Below are 19161 nucleotides of genomic sequence, written 5' to 3'. Positions count from 1 at the left end.
CTTTGAAACATCTCTAAAACTTGGAAGCAAGTACTGTAAAACACAGTGTTAGTGAAATAAGTGACAACTGTAAAATGGTAAACTCAGAATATCTAATCGCGTTGTCAGTCCTTCTGCAGCATACCAATGCGCCCCCAATTTTGTGTCTGTTTTTCTAATCATAGTATGGTCCTAGCTGCCCATTGTGGGCTTGCTTGACTATGCATCCATTGGAAAGAATTTGAACTGGGGTTGCCATACCCAAGCTATGAATCATTATAACACGGGTTTCATAGGGAACGAATAGCTATGCTTCCTCTATTCAAACCAAGCTAGCACTGTGCATTCTTTAAATACCTGTGTAACTCTTTGAAATCAGAAATCTGTCGTTTTGCACTGTGACGACCCTGAACTGCCTGTAAGCCTTCACCAGCTGTGAACACACAGTGAGATATTACAGTAACCTGGATATTGTTGCATTACTATTCTGGCTTTCGAGTTAATCAAAAAAAAAAAACACAAGACCACAATGCAAACACACATAAAGAAGGTTCTAACAGATATAACATCTCTCAGTCCTAAGCCTGAAACAGCCTTCCCTTACCTCTACTATTGTTACTTTAGCTGCCTTGCACATGGGCTGGTTAAAATTTCTTGCTGTTTTCCTGTATAATAAAAATGCATAAGTAAAAAGTGTTAAGATTGCATTTCAGTGCAGAAAACACGATAGCAGAAACACAACTAAATGCTTCAAATCAATGCTAAAGCTAACAGTGACCTCTTGTGGTACAAGCAAAGCATTACAACTATTGTTTTACCTGGTGCTGCGTGTACATTACATTACTTCAGGTACTATATACAGGGGAGAGTATGCCATTTTCTATAGAAGGACTCAAATGGTACATATAGTAATAGTAAAAAAAAAAAAAAAAAAACTTTAGTGTGGCAGCACCATGTATAGTTTCTGTTTCTTTCTGAATATAAGAATTCTGCTTCAATATTAGTTTATTTTATAAAACACATATTTCTGAAATGTATTAAAGAAGCAAATAAAGCAACTATCATGTCACCATTGATTTAATTCTTCCAGCAATACAAAACTATACAGGAACACTGGCCTAGGATAACCAATTCAATAGTTCCACTGGCTTATACAATACAACAAACAAACACTGGCCATAAATATACGGGTTCCCTTTCCTAGACCAGTACACTGATCTGCAGGCTAATAAGAACAGAACCCTACTGTACCTGAATATTACATTCCCAGCTCGGTCTGCTTTCCACGCCTTAACCAGTGCAAAATCCCCAGTGATGGCCTTCTCCATAACGAAGTGACGCCCATTGAATTCACGGACCTGAGGACACACAAGAAAACTGATCATGAACAACTGAACAATCAACATATCTGAACTCTGTTTACAGTCATGTCGAAATCTCACTCTAGCAGAACTGTATCTTTCCGTCTAGTCGACAATTACATGAAACAAGAAGATAGGGCTGTCAAGTTTAAACATGGATGCACTTCAGCATATTTTTTGCAATTCACAAAATGTGTAAACTCAACTTAGACATACCAGCCACTAAATTCAATCAGTTTGTTACACGTTTGCTGGTGTTGTTAGAATAGTATAATTTGTACTCCTTATTAAATAAAAAGCAACTTTGAAATGTTTTTTTTTTTTCCCATTTACATTTAAGTGTTAGTTGCTAGAAATATTTTAATGGTTAATGTTTTTTTTGCAGACAGAGCAATTAGCTTAGCTTCAAATTCAATTCTTATGTTTTTGTTATTGTCCTCACTCAATTGTTATCAAGCTCTGTGTTTCGGACGTATTTTGTGTGTGAAGGGGCTTCACCAGAGTTCTGGAGTTGCTCTTCAGTTCTTGTTGCCTGCTACATCAGAGCATGGTCTACCATTTTGGATCAAATTGCCTTTTGTTTTATGGCAATACACAAGATGGCGTATACGCTCACTAACAGAAAGACGCTGTGGCTGATCTAGACCATGTTGCATATGTTTATGATTATATATATAATGTGTGGTGGATGGGCTGAGTGTGCAGGCGCAGTAACCAGTTCGAAGACTTGTTTTGAAACTTTAAACAGAAACAAAAAGACAAACATTAACCCTAACTCTTCCTGGAGACCCTATCTATACAGATGTGTTTGTTTACTTAACTACAGCTAAGACAGGTAAGCTGTTTCCCTGACAAAAAACAAGTACTGTGATTATATGTAGCGCACAGATTTCACACAAGTAAATACTGTTTGTTCACCTCTCCTTACACTCCACGTGGAGTTGAACTAAACAATACAGCTGGGTAATTATTAATGAGTTAATTCCAACTGAACAAGCATGCAATCATTACCTCTAATTAAAGACGGTTACATTGTTAAAAACACATACTTTAACCAAACAGTGACATCTAGTGGACAAGTGGTTGTAATTACAATTTTAAACCCCGCTGTCAGGAAAAATAGACATTGATAGTCTTAAACGTACATATTTTCCCTCAGTAACCGTACCATTATATACAGTTGTAGTCAAAAGTTCACATACCCCAATTTAAATTTATAATTTATAGAACTTTCTCAAAAACAAAGAATTTTAGGAAAAATCTTTTGTAGTAAAAGTTTTGCTTTTGTGGATGAGGAAAAAAGTAACAAAAAATAGATGTCTACAATTATTTATTTCAGCAATTTGTTTGCAAATCTCTAAAAATGCTAATTCAAAAGTATTCATATGCTTTGATGCTATGATAGTATTGTCTACAAGGTGGTAGAAATTGATAATGCAGACCCTAATTCTAGAAAAGTTTAGAAAATGCTGGATTGTAGGTGAACATTCTTAGAGTATAAAAGGGTTAGGCATAGGATGAGTGCTGTCATTACCAATAAGTCAATATGAAAAAAAAAAAGTAAAGAGCTATCTGAAGCACTCAGGCAGAAAATTATTTATATAAAAAGCTGGAGAAGGATACAAGAAGATTTCCAAGCATTTGAGTATCCCAATTTCAACTATTGTTTCTATTATCAAGAAGTACAAGACTCATGGTACTGTTACAACACTCCTGGAAGAAAGAAGGTTATTTCACCAAGAACAAGTACAAGAATTGTGAGGAAGGTTAATAACAACCCGAGATTGACTGCCAAGGATATTCAAAGTGAATTGGCTGCAAGTGGGACTGGGGTTTCCATTTCAACCACAGGTCAAGTATTGCATGGTGAAGGTCTCAAAGGTCGCAGGACAATCTCAAAACAGCATTTGAATGACGGATATGAGTTCGGTCAAAGGTTTTGTGGAGTCCAGCTATTTGGTCACGCTGATAGTCGTTACATTTGGAAAAAGTCTGTTGAGGCGTACAAAGAAAAGAACACCATACCTACTGTCAAGCATGGAGGTGGTAATATCCTGGGGCTGTTTTTCCTCTAATGGCACAGGAAATTTAGTTCAAATACATGGTAAAATGGATTCCATAGCATACCAAAAGATACTGGCCAATCATCTGAAACATTCCGTTACAAAACTTGGTTTAAAGCGCAACTGGCAAACGACAACGATCCAAAACAAACATCAAAATCAAACTTCAGAATGGTTAAAGAAGAATAAAATCAAAGTTCAGGAATGGCCTAGTCAAAGTCCCGATCTAAATCCGATTGAGAATCTTTGGTATGAGTTGAAGAAGGCTGTGCACAAGAGAAGTCCTCAAAATTTAAATTAACTGGAACAATTTTGCGTTGAAGAATGGTCAGAAAATCACTAAAGAATCATGCCAAAAGCTCATTGACAAATATCCTAATCATTTAAAATAGGTTATTATTGCTAATGGTGCCTCAACTAGATATTAATTGAATTGTCCTTGTCAGGGTATAAATACTTTTGAATTAGCATTTTTGGAGTTTTACAAAAAAATTGCTGAAATAAATAATTGTCGACATCTATTTCATATCCACAAAAGCAACATTTTTGCTTCAAAAGACTTTTCCTATAATTGTTTGTTTTCGAGAAATTTCTAGAAATTATAAATTTCCATTGGGGTATGACTACAACTGTACATATATAACCCTTTATATAGTGGGAGGGTCCTGGGTGACCTTACCTCTTTCTGCTCACTTTCAATGGCTACGCTGCCATCTTTGTTATACTTGATGGGCGAGCCCCCCTCCTGAATCAGCGTGCCGTAGCCTGTGGCAGTGAAGAAAGCTGGCACTCCAGCCCCCCCAGCTCGAATCCTCTCTGCCAGCGTGCCCTGCAACATGGGTGAGAAACGGGCTCAAGTAAAACATCTCAGTGCATTCCCAGCTCTGTACAAGCATGCAGATCCAGTCAGAAAAAACATCTCACACCAATTCAACATTCCTTGAGGTCACAACTTTTAAAGGATTCAGAATAACAACCCGTTCTTAAAAATCCCAGATAGCTGTAAGAAAACAAGAACGCTGGCAAAAGAGGGCTTTCATGAATACCAGTAACTTTACACTCAATCACAAATGTGGAGGCAATTTAAAGTAGACACGCGTTTTGGCTAATGCGCTGATTAGTCATGAACAGAACTAGTAGGGTGATTTGATCAACCTATGCCCGTCAGGGAAAAGCCACGGCTGTATTTGGAAGAAAAGCAAATGGAATCCCCTAAAGTCTCAGCAACCAGCTAATAATAAGGGGCTAATGCAATGCAGGTGGATTATCTTGTACTGTACCATGCTCTAATAAAAAGGCTTTGCACAGGAGCCTGCAAATAAAACATATGCAGTTTGTATTTACTGATTTAAGGTCTATTTGTTGATGGGTAAACAACGGACAGAAATTGGGATGGATGCCTGGAAAAATCTGTAGTTACAGAAACACAACAACTTGCAGAAACACCAAAGATTAGCTTTGCAGTTTCACCCCATCAATTAGGCTTCCACAAAGTTACCAAAAGTTTAATATTATAAACATTACATGAAGGTAGATTATATTTAGTTCCCTCTCATGACCAAAAGTTTTGCAGCACTTAGAATTTTAGGATTGAGACATAATTAAAAAAAGAAAATGTGAACATAATTTAGATGTTTTATTTAACATCATGTACTCAAAGAAACTACCAAATAGTATTGCAAAAGTGTACCGGAAGCCATAATAGTAGTACCGTATTTCATGTTAGATTTCAAAATGTCAGATTTTTCAATTTTTGTCAGCCTGAAAAACTACAAAGCAGTATGAAATTCAATATGTTAACGTAACATTATTCAACAGGTTTTATTTGACTTTATGGAGCAAATTTTTTTAATTCTCAAGGGTGATGCAACACTTTCGGCCATAGCTGCAGCTTTTGAATGAAGAGTTACTGCCTTGCTGTAGTATACTCCTTTTTGGCCATTGCTAATAGAGACACACCTGAAACTTGTAAATGGCAAAACAGATTACCTAACAAATAATCATTTAGTTTAATTAGCGCAAGGTGTCATTTCACCACTGCTTAGGTATGCCATCTTAACACCATTTTTAGTTTCTCCAAGCTCTGTTCAAATTGTATTACATTATTAATTGAATGTATATAATTCATAGGAATTTATAGGAATTGCAGTTAGGTGTTTTACTGGGAACTATGGGACTGTTTCCCTATGTGTTGTAATAATAAGTAATGCAATTCTAAAACTGTTCTAAAAATTACAATTATTCTATTGAAATGCATGTCCCTTAAACTGGGATATGAAGGGATACAACTCCTCTAATGTGAGAAAGCAGAAAACCCAGGCATTTGTCTTTACACAGTTGAACCTACTAAAACATACATGAAACTGTGGTTCTTGAAAATGTGTTGATGTACCTGGATATTCCATTCACTTTCCTGTCAATGGGAAACAGTTCTGCTATTCCCCAGAACTGCGTTTAGCACCCGGTACAGTAGGAAAAAAACAGGTGGTGTTCGCCATGCTGTAGACTGGCTGGGATTAATTTAGAATCCATGTGATCCATTTTTCCAGTCAGTAAAACAGCACAGCACATAGCAGGCCTGTTTATTTGTAAGCTACGGTTGCTGCCCTCCGTGGTATGTTGCTCGGTAACACTACAGGAAGTTAACACTACATTTACATACAAAAAAATACATTTTACTAGCATTTCCTGTTCTGCCCACATATGACTACAGACCAGTGTAGGTGGCTGCAGAATCAAGCTTGCAGCAATATAACAGTGAACATAAATTGCGAGTTCAGAGGGCATCCCAATGAAGCATTAAGAGTTGGCACAAGGCATGTGCAACTTGAAGAGGAGCTCAAACTGGATATAAGCATGGCTAGAAGAGACATCATGAGACAACACTTTATCTGACCTCTTTGAGGTTTTTATTTTCTTTAGAGTGTTAAGACACGTCTTATTGGTTACACTGAATTGGTTACACTCAACAGAGCCTATGGGAAATTGCTGGTGTGGCCAGTAGATTGCTTTCCTATAAGTGTAAGCGAGTGGGAACAAGATGAGTGGAAACAGCCCGAAATAAAAATACAATTTCATTAAATGATAGGGTTACAGAGATCCAGCGCTGACTCACTCCATTGGCGTGGGATAACAACATAGTTTGGACTTGTGCAATATAACTTGCACAGTTGACAGATGTAATATAATAGATAGACTATCTATACATCCCTAACAAAATAAAAACAAACAAAACCAATTGTGATTATACTGTAAAATCATGTGTTTTAACATTGCATGCATTGTTAACATTAAATACGTTATCATAGTTTTTGTTATTAGGTATTTTTTTTAAATAGTGGCATCATAATTCAAATGTAATCCTAAGTTTAGAGCTGGCAAAGCTAAGGGATACTTTGAGATCATATTTTTCACATTAAATTATATAACATGTTATACTTCAACAAACAATAACGGGTTCTGAATATTAAAAGCCAGTAGTGGAAGAACAGTTACAGTATTTTATGAACTTTCAGGTACAAAGCCAGAACTCTTTTTACAATCACAGTTTTGCTTCACATCAGGCCTACTATATCACACTGGTATAACAATCCAGAGTCTAGCGTGTGGCTCCGGGGGTTTCAAGACCTCTCCTCACCCACTTCCTTTTACTTTCCTTCTTAATCTCTTCAGTGTAGGTGTGCTAGCAGGTTTCTCAGGTAGAAGAGCCCTGCATCACGTCTCCTCCAGTCAACAGTCACCCTACCTGAGGAGTCAGCTCCACCTCCAGCTCTCCTGACAGGTACTGCCGCTCAAACTCAACGTTCTCTCCCACGTATGAAGAAATCATGCGCTTTATCTGCTTGGTTTGGAGGAGCAGTCCCAGCCCGAAGTTATCAACTCTGAATGGAAAACAATCAACACAGCAGTGGGGGGTTATTTAACACTCAGCCGAGAACAAGTTAACAGCAACTGCATCCACACACCAGAACAGAGATACAACAGGGAGGGGATGTGAGGCAGGGTCTCCTGCATACATATGCAGGTTATTTAGCCAGAAGACGCAGCTTAACAGAAAATAAAGAGCTTCCTGTTTTGGTTCTTGGCAGTATATCAATCAAAACTAATGACCCAAATAGAGTACTAAACCACTGTTAAAGCTGTAGTAGCAGGCAGAATCACAAAGGGAGTCAATTGCCTTGCCAAGGTCATGAGCTGCCGGTATACAAGCTATGAGACGACACTGTCTAATAATATAACAACTGCTCAACAGGTTGCACCAGATATTGAGTGACATCTACTCCAGAAACCACATTTCAAAAGCCTTGTTGACTGGCTCCAGATAATAATAATAATAACAACAAAAAAGGGCCATTTTCAATTATTATTATTTATTATTTATTTTTTAGCAGACGCCCTTATCCAGGGCGACTTACAATTGTTACAACATATCACATTATACATTATTTCACATTATTTTTACATACAATTACCCATTTATATAGTTGGGTTTTTACTGGAGCAATCTAGGTAAAGTACCTTGCTCAAGGGTACAATTTTCAATTGTCCCAATCATTATACAGCCAGACACCCTTTAGTTTATGCACAAGGACTAGAATAGCACTCCTGTCTTACCAGTGAGGGTCCCCATTGCTCCTAGACCTGCTATGCACCACAGCACTTTAAAAAAGCCTGCTTTGCAACAAATAGTGCAAGATGACCTTCTATGCAGCTTAGTGTATATAGCAGTGGATGGCAGAGGTACAGTAGTCTTCTTAACTGTGTTGCATTCTGTGTCCCAGACCATAAAGCTGACCGGTTAAAGAGTAAGTCACTTCAAATGTCTTCATGGTTTGCTAAGCCCTGGCAATAACATTTGTTATTTATAAAGAACTCCTCAGATATTCTTTCCATTTGTAGCATTTGTTTTGCACCAGTGCCAGGGCCACATGCCTAGCAGTTCCCTGGCTTGAAATCGGTCTCTTTCTATATTTAAAACATTACATGCTTGAATCCACAACCCTCTCTCCCTCCTCATCCACCAAGAATCTCGGTGTCACCCTCGACCCCTTCCTCTCTCACTCTCAGCACATATCTACTCTGGCATGTTCCTGTCGCTTCTTCTTCAGCAACATACACAGAATTCGCCCCTTCCTCACCGACTACTCCACACAGCTCCTAGTTCAGGCCCTGATACTGTCCCACCTTCATTACTGCAACTCCCTCCTGGCCAGCCTTCCTGCCTCTGCTACCAGTCTGCTCCAGCTCACCAAAAACTCTGCTGATCGCCTTGTCTTTTCCCTTCCTCGTTTCTCCCACACTACACCACTGCTCCGCTCTCTGCACTGGCTCCCTATTGCTGCTAGCATCCAATTCAAAACTCTTGTACTCGCCTATCACTGTGTTGACCTTTCTGCTCCCCTCCTATCTCCCTACACCCCCTCTCGCCCCCTCCGCTCCTCCACCTCCGGCAGACTAGCTGTACCCCACCTCCACAGCCCACTCCTTCTCCACCCTTGCCCCCCCAAGTGGTGGAACGACCGACCCACGGATATCAGGCGCTCAGTCCCTGACCACCTTTCGGCTCCTCCTCAAGACACATCTGTTCAGACAGCATCTCTGAACCTCACAACTCGACTATACTGGACTATATGGCACCCACTTGTACTAGTACATGCATCAGTTTGTACTTGCATTGAACTACTCCATACCTTGCCGTATTCTACTACTGCTCCTAACTGTAACTACTTCCTGTATCTTGTATTTGACTTTACTCTTACATGTATCTGTACTCACATTTTTTGTAATTGCTCTTACTTGAAATCATTCTCATCCATTCATTGTACTTACTACGTGCTCATACTGGACTTCACTCGTATGAGCAAATATTTTTACTATAAGTTAACTGTGCTTAGTTGAACCCGCTCTTACATGTAATTATTTCCTGTAATCTCTATTTTTTGCTCTTACTTGAATTTTATCTTTTGCAACCGATTTTATTGTACTTTAAAACTACTGTAATGTGATATTGTGTAACAATTGTAAGTCGCCCTGGATAAGGGCATCTGCTAAGAAATAAATCAATAAAAATTACATAAAGTGTTCTCACAAACCATGGCCATTGACATGAACTGCATCCTGAAGAGAGTGCATGTTATACTGTACTACCCCGTCCTTGAGGGTTCAAACTTTACTTTACTGTGTTTGATGTTACGCTAATAAAAGTTCACAGGATTAAAACCTCCTGTCTCATTGAGTAACATGTCGATAAGCAAGTAGGGAATTGTAGCAGGGTGGCTGAGTGGTGACGTCAGGCCAATTACCTGCCTCTTTGGTTCATTTAATTGAAGTGATTTGAGTGGGGAACCTAACCTTAATCTTTTGGGAGTTAACTTTTGCTATTAAACTGATTGGTTTAATTAGTGTTTTGATATTGGTACATTGGGGATCCTCTTGCTCCTGGTAAATTTAAGAGGTGGCGTAGTCAAACCTTATTGTTGCAATAGTAACCAAGTTGCCCCCGTGCCACAATACAATACAAAATAAAAACAAAACAATACATTTTAACAGCAGGGCTTGGCCCTGCCTCCTTTTCATGTACAGGGACCCTGGCCCTGTTACAGGACTCTTAAGTGCTTATGAAAGATGTTGGGTTGAACTGCCCTGGAGGGACACCCTCTCAGAGGGTGAGAGGGCAGCTCAAGCTCAAGGCCGGCTCTGAGACAATGGGCCCTGTTCACAAGGATGGGCACAGAAATATTTTACTCTTTACAAAAGACCTGTTTTAAAATAGAAATAGTATTACGAACTCCCACGCAATCTGGAAAAAGATTGCTGGGTCAAAGGGTGTAGATCGCAGGTAGGCCAAACTGTAAATAACGCAGGAGGATTACAATTTACACTGATGATTGCTTTGTGCAACAAAACATTCTTAAAAACAGCCCTGATAGTTTTATGAGTAAGACCCAATGTCTGTAAATGAGTGTTGTTTTGTGATGCGTCCACAGCCAAATAACAATCTCTTTGAATTACCTCCCACTTTGAACCAGAGACCTCCAGATGATCCCATCGCCAATCCACTAATTAACTGTCCTTGTTTTGAGCCTGTGTCTCTCCCTATTTGACTGGATTAGATTGAGTAGGATTACTAGAAAAAGACATTCACCAAGCAAGTCAAAATCCTCAGGAACAACTTGAAGCGTCTTTCTATGAACAAAAAGTATTTTCTATTTAAAATGTGTGTAAAATGTAAGGTAGTCCCTTTTTCACTACCAATGAATTCTCACGGCAAATTAAAAAGTGAAATATGGGTGAAAGAGCTTTGACACGAAAATATATACAGTATATACACCTTTGTACTTTCCAGCACAAAATGTGATGGTACGCACAGCATGTGTACACAGACATACAAACACACAGAGGTCCTGCTGATGTGGGTCAGTGGGTACACTCATTTGCACAGCATAACCTTTGTCATATATTCTATTACATATATTTGCACTTTTTGGGCTGTAGACAAGGGCACATTAACCTAGATAGAAGACATTTGAACTTTATACAGCGTGAGACTTGTTTCAAGTATTGTAGCTTCCCATTTAGTATTCAGATACATTAGTCAGGTGTTACAAAACCATTCAAAAGGAGCTGTAAGAAATCGTACATATCTTAGTAAATTTATGATAACTCGTCACCAAGCAGTATACCCTTGCACAATATAACACAAACCCGGTCACTCTTATCAATGAACTTGACAAAACATTATATATATATATATACAGACGTGCTCAAATTTGTTGGTACCCCTCCACAAAAAACGAAGAATGCACAATTTTCTCTGAAATAACTTGAAACTGACAAAAGTAATTGGCATCCACCATTGTTTATTCCATATTTAATAGAAATCAGACTTTGCTTTTGATTTTTTATTCAACATAATATTGTAAATAATAAAACAAATGAAAATGGCATGGACAAAAATGATGGGACCGCTAACCTAATATTTTGTTGCACAACCTTTAGAGGCAATCACTGCAATCAAACGTTTTCTGTAGCTCTCAATGATACTTCTGCACCTGTTAACAGGTAATTTGGCCCACTCTTCCTGAGCAAACTGCTCCAGCTGTCTCAGGTTTGATGGGTGCCTTCTCCAGACTGCAAGTTTCAGCTCTTTCCATAGATGTTCGATAGGATTCAGATCAGGACTCATAGATGGCCACTTCAGAATAGTCCAATGTTTTGGTCTTATCCATTCTTGGGTGCTTTTAGCTGTGTGTTTTGGGTCATTATCCTGTTGGAGGACCCATGACCTGCGACTGAGACAGAGCTTTCTGACACTGGGCAGTACGTTTCGCTCCAGAATGCCTTGATAGTCTTGAGATTTCATTGTGCCCTGCACAGATTCAAGGCACCCTGTGCCAGGCGCAGCAAAGCAGCCCCAAAACATAACCAAGCCTCCTCCATGTTTCACTGTAGGTATGGTGTTCTTTTCTTTGAAAGCTTCATTTTTTCGTCTGTGAACATAGAGCTGATGTGACTTGCCAAAAAGCTCCAGTTTTGACTCATCTGTCCAAAGGACATTCTCCCAGAAGGATTGTGGCTTGTCAATATGCATTTTAGCAAATTCCAGTCTGGCTTTTTTATGTTTTTCTGTCAAAAGTGGAGTCCTCCTGGGTCTTCTTCCATGGAGCCCACTTTCGCTCAAAAAGCGACGGATGGTGCGATCAGAAACTGACGTACCTTAACCTTGGAGTTCAGCTTGTATCTCTTTGGCAGTTATCCTTGGCTCTTTTTCTACCATTCGCACTACTACTTTTCTCCATTTAAATGGGCTGAATGACTGATTACAAGATTGGAGACATGTGTGATACTAATTAAAGAAACTAATTAGTTTGAAATATCACTATAATCCAATTATGTATTATCTTTTCTAAGGGGTACCAACAAATATGTCCAGACCATTTTAGAATATCTTTGTAGAATAAGCAATAATTCATCTCTTTTCACAGCTTCTTTGCTTTATTCTATGACATACCAAAGGCATGCAAGTATACATGATAAAATAGCTTTTAATTTCATCACTTTTCAGGAGGAATGAAGCATTATTTCAATGAGCTGTAAGGGTACCAACAAATTTGAGCACATCTGTATAACGTCTCAGACGTGCTCAAATTTGTTGGTACCCTTACAGCTCATTGAAATAATGCTTCATTCCTCCTGAAAAGTGATGAAATTAAAAGCTATTTTATCATGTATACTTGCATGCCTTTGGTATGTCATAGAATAAAGCAAAGAAGCTGTGAAAAGAGATTAATTATTGCTTATTCTACAAAGATATTCTAAAATGGCCTGGACATATTTGTTGGTACCCCTTAGAAAAGATAATAAATAATTGGATTATAGTGATATTTCAAACTAATTAGTTTCTTTAATTAGTATCACACATGTCTCCAATCTTGTAATCAGTCATTCAGCCTATTTAAATGGAGAAAAGTAGTCACTGAACATGGACCAGAGCAAAGGAGAGAGTTGTCTGAGGAGATCAGAAAGAAAATAATAGACAAGCATGGTAAAGGTAAAGGCTACAAGACCATCTCCAAGCAGCTTGATGTTCCTGTGACAACAGTTGCAAATATTATTAAGAAGTTTAAGGTCCATGGAACTGTAGTCAACCTCCCTGGGTGCGGCCGCAAGAGGAAAATCGACAGCAGATTGAACAGAAGGATAGTGCGAATGGTAGAAAAAGAACCAAGGAAAACTGCCAAAGAGATACAAGCTGAACTCCAAGGTGAAGATACGTCAGTTTCTGATCGCACCATCCGTCGCTTTTTGAGCGAAAGTGGGCTCCATGGAAGAAGACCCAGGAGGACTCCACTTTTGAAAGAAAAACATAAAAAAGCCAGACTGGAATTTGCTAAAATGCATATTGACAAGCCACAATCCTTCTGGGAGAATGTCCTTTGGACAGATGAGTCAAAACTGGAGCTTTTTGGCAAGTCACATCAGCTCTATGTTCACAGACAAAAAAATGAAGCTTTCAAAGAAAAGAACACCATACCTACAGTGAAACATGGAGGAGGCTCGGTTATGTTTTGGGGCTGCTTTGCTGCGCCTGGCACAGGGTGCCTTGAATCTGTGCAGGGCACAATGAAATCTCAAGACTGTCAAGGCATTCTGGAGCAAAACATACTGCCCAGTGTCAGAAAGCTCTGTCTCAGTCGCAGGTCATGGGTTCTCCAACAGGATAATGACCCAAAACACACAGCTAAAAGCACCCAAGAATGGATAAGACCAAAACATTGGACTATTCTGAAGTGGCCTTCTATGAGTCCCGATCTGAATCCTATCGAACATCTATGGAAAGAGCTAAAACTTGCAGCCTGGAGAAGGCACCCATCAAACCTGAGACAGCTGGAGCAGTTTGCTCAGGAAGAGTGGGCCAAACTACCTGTTAACAGGTGCAGAAGTCTCATTGAGAGCTACAGGAAACATTTGATTGCAGTGATTGCCTCTAAAGGTTGTGCAACAAAATATTAGGTTTGCGGTCCCATCATTTTTGTCCATGCCATTTTCATTTGTTTTATTATTTACAATATTATGTTGAATAAAAAATCAAAAGCAAAGTCTGATTTCTATTAAATATGGAATAAACAATGGTGGATGCCAATTACTTTTGTCAGTTTCAAGTTATTTCAGAGAAAATTGTGCATTCTTTGTTTTTTGTGGAGGGGTACCAACAAATTTGAGCACGTCTGTATATATATATATATATATAAATATTGGAGTCTTTGTGACCAAATAGATACTGTAAAAAAAAACTACTGTTTGTTATTTCTGTTCTTTTCTAAATAAAAATCATGGCAGTGCGCTTACATCCCAGCTCGTTGAGATATTTCCCTGCAAATATCTTTGCAATAGTACAGTAAGATGTATCGCGTTTAAAACAAAAACAGATTTCACCGCATGTATTACCAAAAGGTATATCTCATTGAAAAGGAAACCCTTCGTGCCAGGCCTGCCTTGAACACTACTTTGGTTTGTGAGCTATCAGGCAAGTGATCTCACAACCTCATTTGGTTTCTAACTCCTATAAAAAAATATCCTATAAAATCTTATCATGTCACATTACTCTCCACAATCACCATTCATATTTAACTAAGGTTTATTGATGTGGGAGGTCATGAATTGAATGCTTTCTGTTTCCTGCAAGTATCCATTCATTTAGTATATTTCCATGGCTACTTACCCAGCATTGTTACTGACTGCTGTTAATCCCTTCACTCCTGTCTTCAGTAAACTGTTAATCAGATTCTCAGGGATACCACACAAACCAAACCCTAAGAAAAAATAGTACAACAAATGATGAATAATACAGAGTAGATACGTTGATAAAGACTACTATGTAAAAGACAGTAACAATCATGCACAGTGAAGGGGGGCCAGTATATTATTTCATGCCTAACCCTCATTTCACAGAAACAGGAAAAAGTGAAATGAAAATAAAACACAACGGAAATTGGACACTTCACCCTATCACAAGGTCAAATAAATGCATTGAAGAAAAAGGGATTGCTAAAACATATTACAGGGCTTTATTAAATAGCTATGGCTGCTGAAAAGCACATAGTATTTGGATAAAGTTGCTACACAAACATTTTTTTATGAGAAGTCAGATGGGAATAACAAGGGAATCAGTGAAAAAGATTAGAAGCTGCTTTTCTTTGCTTTACTAATAAGAGCAACACAGTTTACAGAACCCCGAGGTTAAACGAAGGTAACTGCTTCAGGTACCTCCAACAAGTACAGTGGCTCCACTGGGGATATCCTTAACAGCTTCAGTTGGTTCTGTGTAGAATTTGGCTTTCCTGGTGCTTGAGGTTGAAAAGTGACAGCCACAGCTCTGTAAAGACAATACATTTTCTGGGTAAATTCAAAGTGCACACACAATATGGTCCTCTTGTTTAACCCGTCACGCTGATTTTAAAATGTACATTACAACAAGTAGAATATTTTTTAATTATTAATCTTTAGTTCTATGTAGGGATATCCAACACTTAATGATGACCAGCTCTTTATTTTTCAGTGGAGCATGTGACCTCTGTAAACTCATACTGTTGGAAGGAGACGTTAGAAATGCAGTTTGTGTAGACGCCAGACTCAAAGTCAGTTTGAAATACTGCCAGTTGGTTGATACAGATTTTTGTTCAGGTGGAGGAGGGGGAAGCCTGGAACAGTCTAACTCAATCTGAATGGGAGAGGCTGGCTGTGGGGGGATTGACAATTCACTAGGCGACTGTTACTCTGCTTCCCTCTTCCACATGGTGAATGGGAGAGCTTTTCAAGGGATCAAGGGGCATAGAGGCCATGACAGTGGTTGTTGACCTTGTGCATTCAGTTAAAACCAAGCAGAGGAACAAAAGTTTTGATCAATACACTAGTGTTTTTGGTCTTGAATGCAAGTTTGCTTTTTTCAAATATTTTAAACACATGTTTATGTTACAAAATATGTCTTTTAAAACTAATTTATAGGGATTTGAAAAGTGTATGCAATTGTGAGGTTTGTTTGCAACTATTCAGCAACAAGCATAGGAAAGCAGTAAGTATATCAATCACTTTGAAAGAGGCATGATAGTGGGTGCTCATGGAACCAGCTAATCCCTCAACACATTGTTTTCAAATGTATGCTGTGCTACCCACTACTAAGGTCATTCTTAAAGTATTTGCCAGTAGGGATAGCTGGTTATTCAGGTGTTTAGGTGCATACTTTGGAAGCTATGCCTCTAAAATATAATGGGTTTTTATATGTGGAATGTAACAGTTAAAACAATTTAGTAGTCAACACTGCAACACTTCAGACCTATATAGAGGTCTAGAAAAAATAACCCCCTCAAAACAGCACACCAGTTGACAGGTCCCGGTCTTCTGCCTACATCTAGACATTTCACTGCAGGAGGCAGGCCTTACCAGACAATAGAAACCTTTGACAGTTTGAGTCCTATTCTTTAACTATAGAACCCATAACAACAAGACTGACTAAACTTTGCAAAGCGTAGGTGGGCAGTCATTAATGGCTGCAGCGCACAAACTGAAACCAGAAACATTGAGGAGGCATAATTCAAACTCTGAAAGCTTTAATCCTTCCAAAACATAAAACAATGAAAAGCTCCATAATGATCTGGAGATTAACATTAAAATCTGAGATTAAAAGTGAAGAAAGTAAGGAATTGATCAATCTAACAAGACACACTGGATTACAACAAGGATTCTTCAAGATTGGCGAGACTGCCAAACATGAAAATCCTTGCCCCTCGAAATTATCTGTTTGGTGCACCTAAAATTTTATTTTAAACCTCTGCATTAAAAAAGTCTTGTCATTTCCCCCTCTTAAGTAAGTGGATACCGATGCAGTGCTCACCATAAAGGCCTACTGTATGTTGTTCTCTCATATATATTCATGCCAGTACCTAACTCATTTCCGTGTGTGGCTTTCTTGACTGGGCCCTTTATTTCATGAAGTATGACTTTAACTGCATAAAAATTCCCTATTTATTTAAAAAAATACATTTGATCGTGTCTCTGAAGCACATTAGCCTATTAAGGAGACGCCGATTTGGCACGGCAATACAACGTTGCTATCGTCCTTCACCCTCTGTAGACTGTGTATTCGTAAAGAATACGCTGTGGGTTTTCTCAAAATTAAAAATGTGTAACATACAGAGCAGTTAAAACTGCAGCCACAAAATACAAACCCTGTCTTACATTCCAGTGTAAAGTGGTCAAACATCTACTGTTTCATTCAGAGCAAAACTTTAATACATGAGACAGAAAAATACATATCCAGATGTTTACTCAACATTTGAAAAGAAAAAATATACTTTTTTTTTTTTTTTTACCACACACATCAGTAATACTTGATACTGTATCTCTATACTTTGCTAAACACAAAACCTGTTACTACTATTTAGTTACACTTTTACTACAAGTGAATCAATACACTTAAAAAAAAAACATTCTTCTAAACCAAGAGGTCACTTGGCAAAGTTTTTTGTACCAAATCCAACAAAGTAGGCTTATTTGGCAGCACAACAGCAAAAGTTTCCCACTAATTAATTCAGGTGGTCAAAATTCAGCTCCAGTGTAAACAAGATCCCCTATGCTTTATGGTAGCTGTTTTTAAAAAGTAAGAACTGGGTGGAATATCCATATGGCTTGATAGAACACAGTACAGTAGGCCTACATCCAAACGTTTACTGTGATAAAAGAATAGGGAAGTGCAATAAAACACAGCGAAAACACAGTAAACGAGCGGCACAGTAAAGAATATTAACCCATTAAGTGTCATTGTCCTCATTTGAGGGCAGGCTGCTTTGTACATTTTTGGACCATTTTAACGGGCTACCTGTGGTTTAAATTCTTTCTAGCTATACTATTAGGATAACTTACTCTAATTTTATTAACAGCAAAAGTTAAGTCTAAATGTAATGTATCAAATTAAACAAATACAGCTTGTGTTATGATATTCTGAAAGAAAAAAAAAATGGTACTAAAATTCATGACAAAGGACGGTATGCCCTTAGGATAAGGGCAAACTGGGAAAAAAAAAAGCTAGTGGAAGAATGAACAGACATTACAATACTGTAATATAAAATTGCTTTAAGAAGTAGGTCGTGTTTATTCAGCGTAGAGGACCATTCTATTTTTGCAGCAATTAACAAATTGGTCCGATATTGTATTGCTACTGTGTGACACAGGCTTAGCAGCCGTTTTTTTTTTTTTTTTTTTTGATTTTTTTTTTCCCTTCAAGGTCAGCCACGCGCCATTGTTTACCTGTCATTTCTAGTTTGTGTTATCCTTATACTTTCCATAATTCTATTTGTTTTTTAACGGATCTATTTTAGTAAAATGTTTATTATTTCATAGCAGGATTCATAATCAATTAAACAAAGCTATATAATGAGTATTTTATTCTGAGGTAGCAAGCGCCGAGTTGTGCCGTGATAAACGACTACTCGAGTGCATCGAGGTCATGATATAGCACTAAGCTGTTAAAATTACAAACATTTGTGCACACTGCATACAAACTGTTTAATTATTCACATTTTTATGTCTGAAATTTTTTAAAAATAATAATAAAGAAAAAAAAGAAAGAAACGTTGATATCCTGTTACTGTTGAAGTATATGATCACTGACGAATACCATACTGTATAATTATTTAATTTCAATACAGACCTTACTCCAAATATTACCGGCGATGCTGATGTTGGCGTTGCTTAGTGGAAAACGTATTCTGCTTAAAATGTTGTCTGTCTTTTGGAAGATCTTGTAAGCCGCCATCTTGATAGAAATGATCTTTCTTTAAATATAATGCGAATGATGCATTTGGTGTTTGTATCGTAATCAACACTGTCAGTCAGAGCCGCGATCACTTAAAAGGAAGGGAGGCAGGCAAATCAGAGAGGGAGTGACGGGGGCTCGGCGACATGCTCACTAATTTAACTGCTTCGTCACCAGTCGGCACGGACAGGTGCTCTTGAGCACCGTTGCTAGATAGTTTTCTTTAACCATTAAGTACCAATACATTTTTCTTTGAAAAAATCAGAACACACGCTGTATTTATGTATTTTGATACATTACATTTAGATTTAACTTTTGCGATTAACAAATAAATTACAAAGTAGCCTGTGCTCAAACGAGAACAATTGCACTTAATGGTTTAATAAAACTTAAAAGGTGACTGACATCCTTAGAGCTTTTGTGAGTCTAGTGCCCAGTTTAATCAAAT

At 38.1% G+C, this 19161-nt stretch overlaps 1 protein-coding gene across 1 annotated transcript in view; it reads right to left on the bottom strand.

Annotated features, from left to right (window-relative positions):
* LOC117966268 (succinyl-CoA:3-ketoacid coenzyme A transferase 1, mitochondrial-like) overlaps positions 1-18821 on the bottom strand; it is a 62373-nt gene extending 43552 nt beyond the window's left edge. Inside the window, exons 1-7 of the mRNA XM_058990107.1 lie at positions 18609-18821; positions 15170-15278; positions 14625-14715; positions 7149-7284; positions 4083-4232; positions 1231-1337; positions 584-644 (exon numbers count right to left, since the gene is read on the bottom strand). Coding sequence (XP_058846090.1) covers positions 584-644; positions 1231-1337; positions 4083-4232; positions 7149-7284; positions 14625-14715; positions 15170-15278; positions 18609-18713 — 759 coding nt within the window. The 5' untranslated portion in view covers positions 18714-18821. The remainder of the gene's footprint in view (positions 1-583; positions 645-1230; positions 1338-4082; positions 4233-7148; positions 7285-14624; positions 14716-15169; positions 15279-18608) is intronic.
* Positions 18822-19161: the final 340 nt, after the last annotated feature.

This window comes from Acipenser ruthenus, chromosome 2, assembly GCF_902713425.1.
Source record: "Acipenser ruthenus chromosome 2, fAciRut3.2 maternal haplotype, whole genome shotgun sequence".
NCBI lineage: Eukaryota > Metazoa > Chordata > Actinopteri > Acipenseriformes > Acipenseridae > Acipenser > Acipenser ruthenus.
This window is presented reverse-complemented; position numbering and strand designations above follow the sequence as displayed.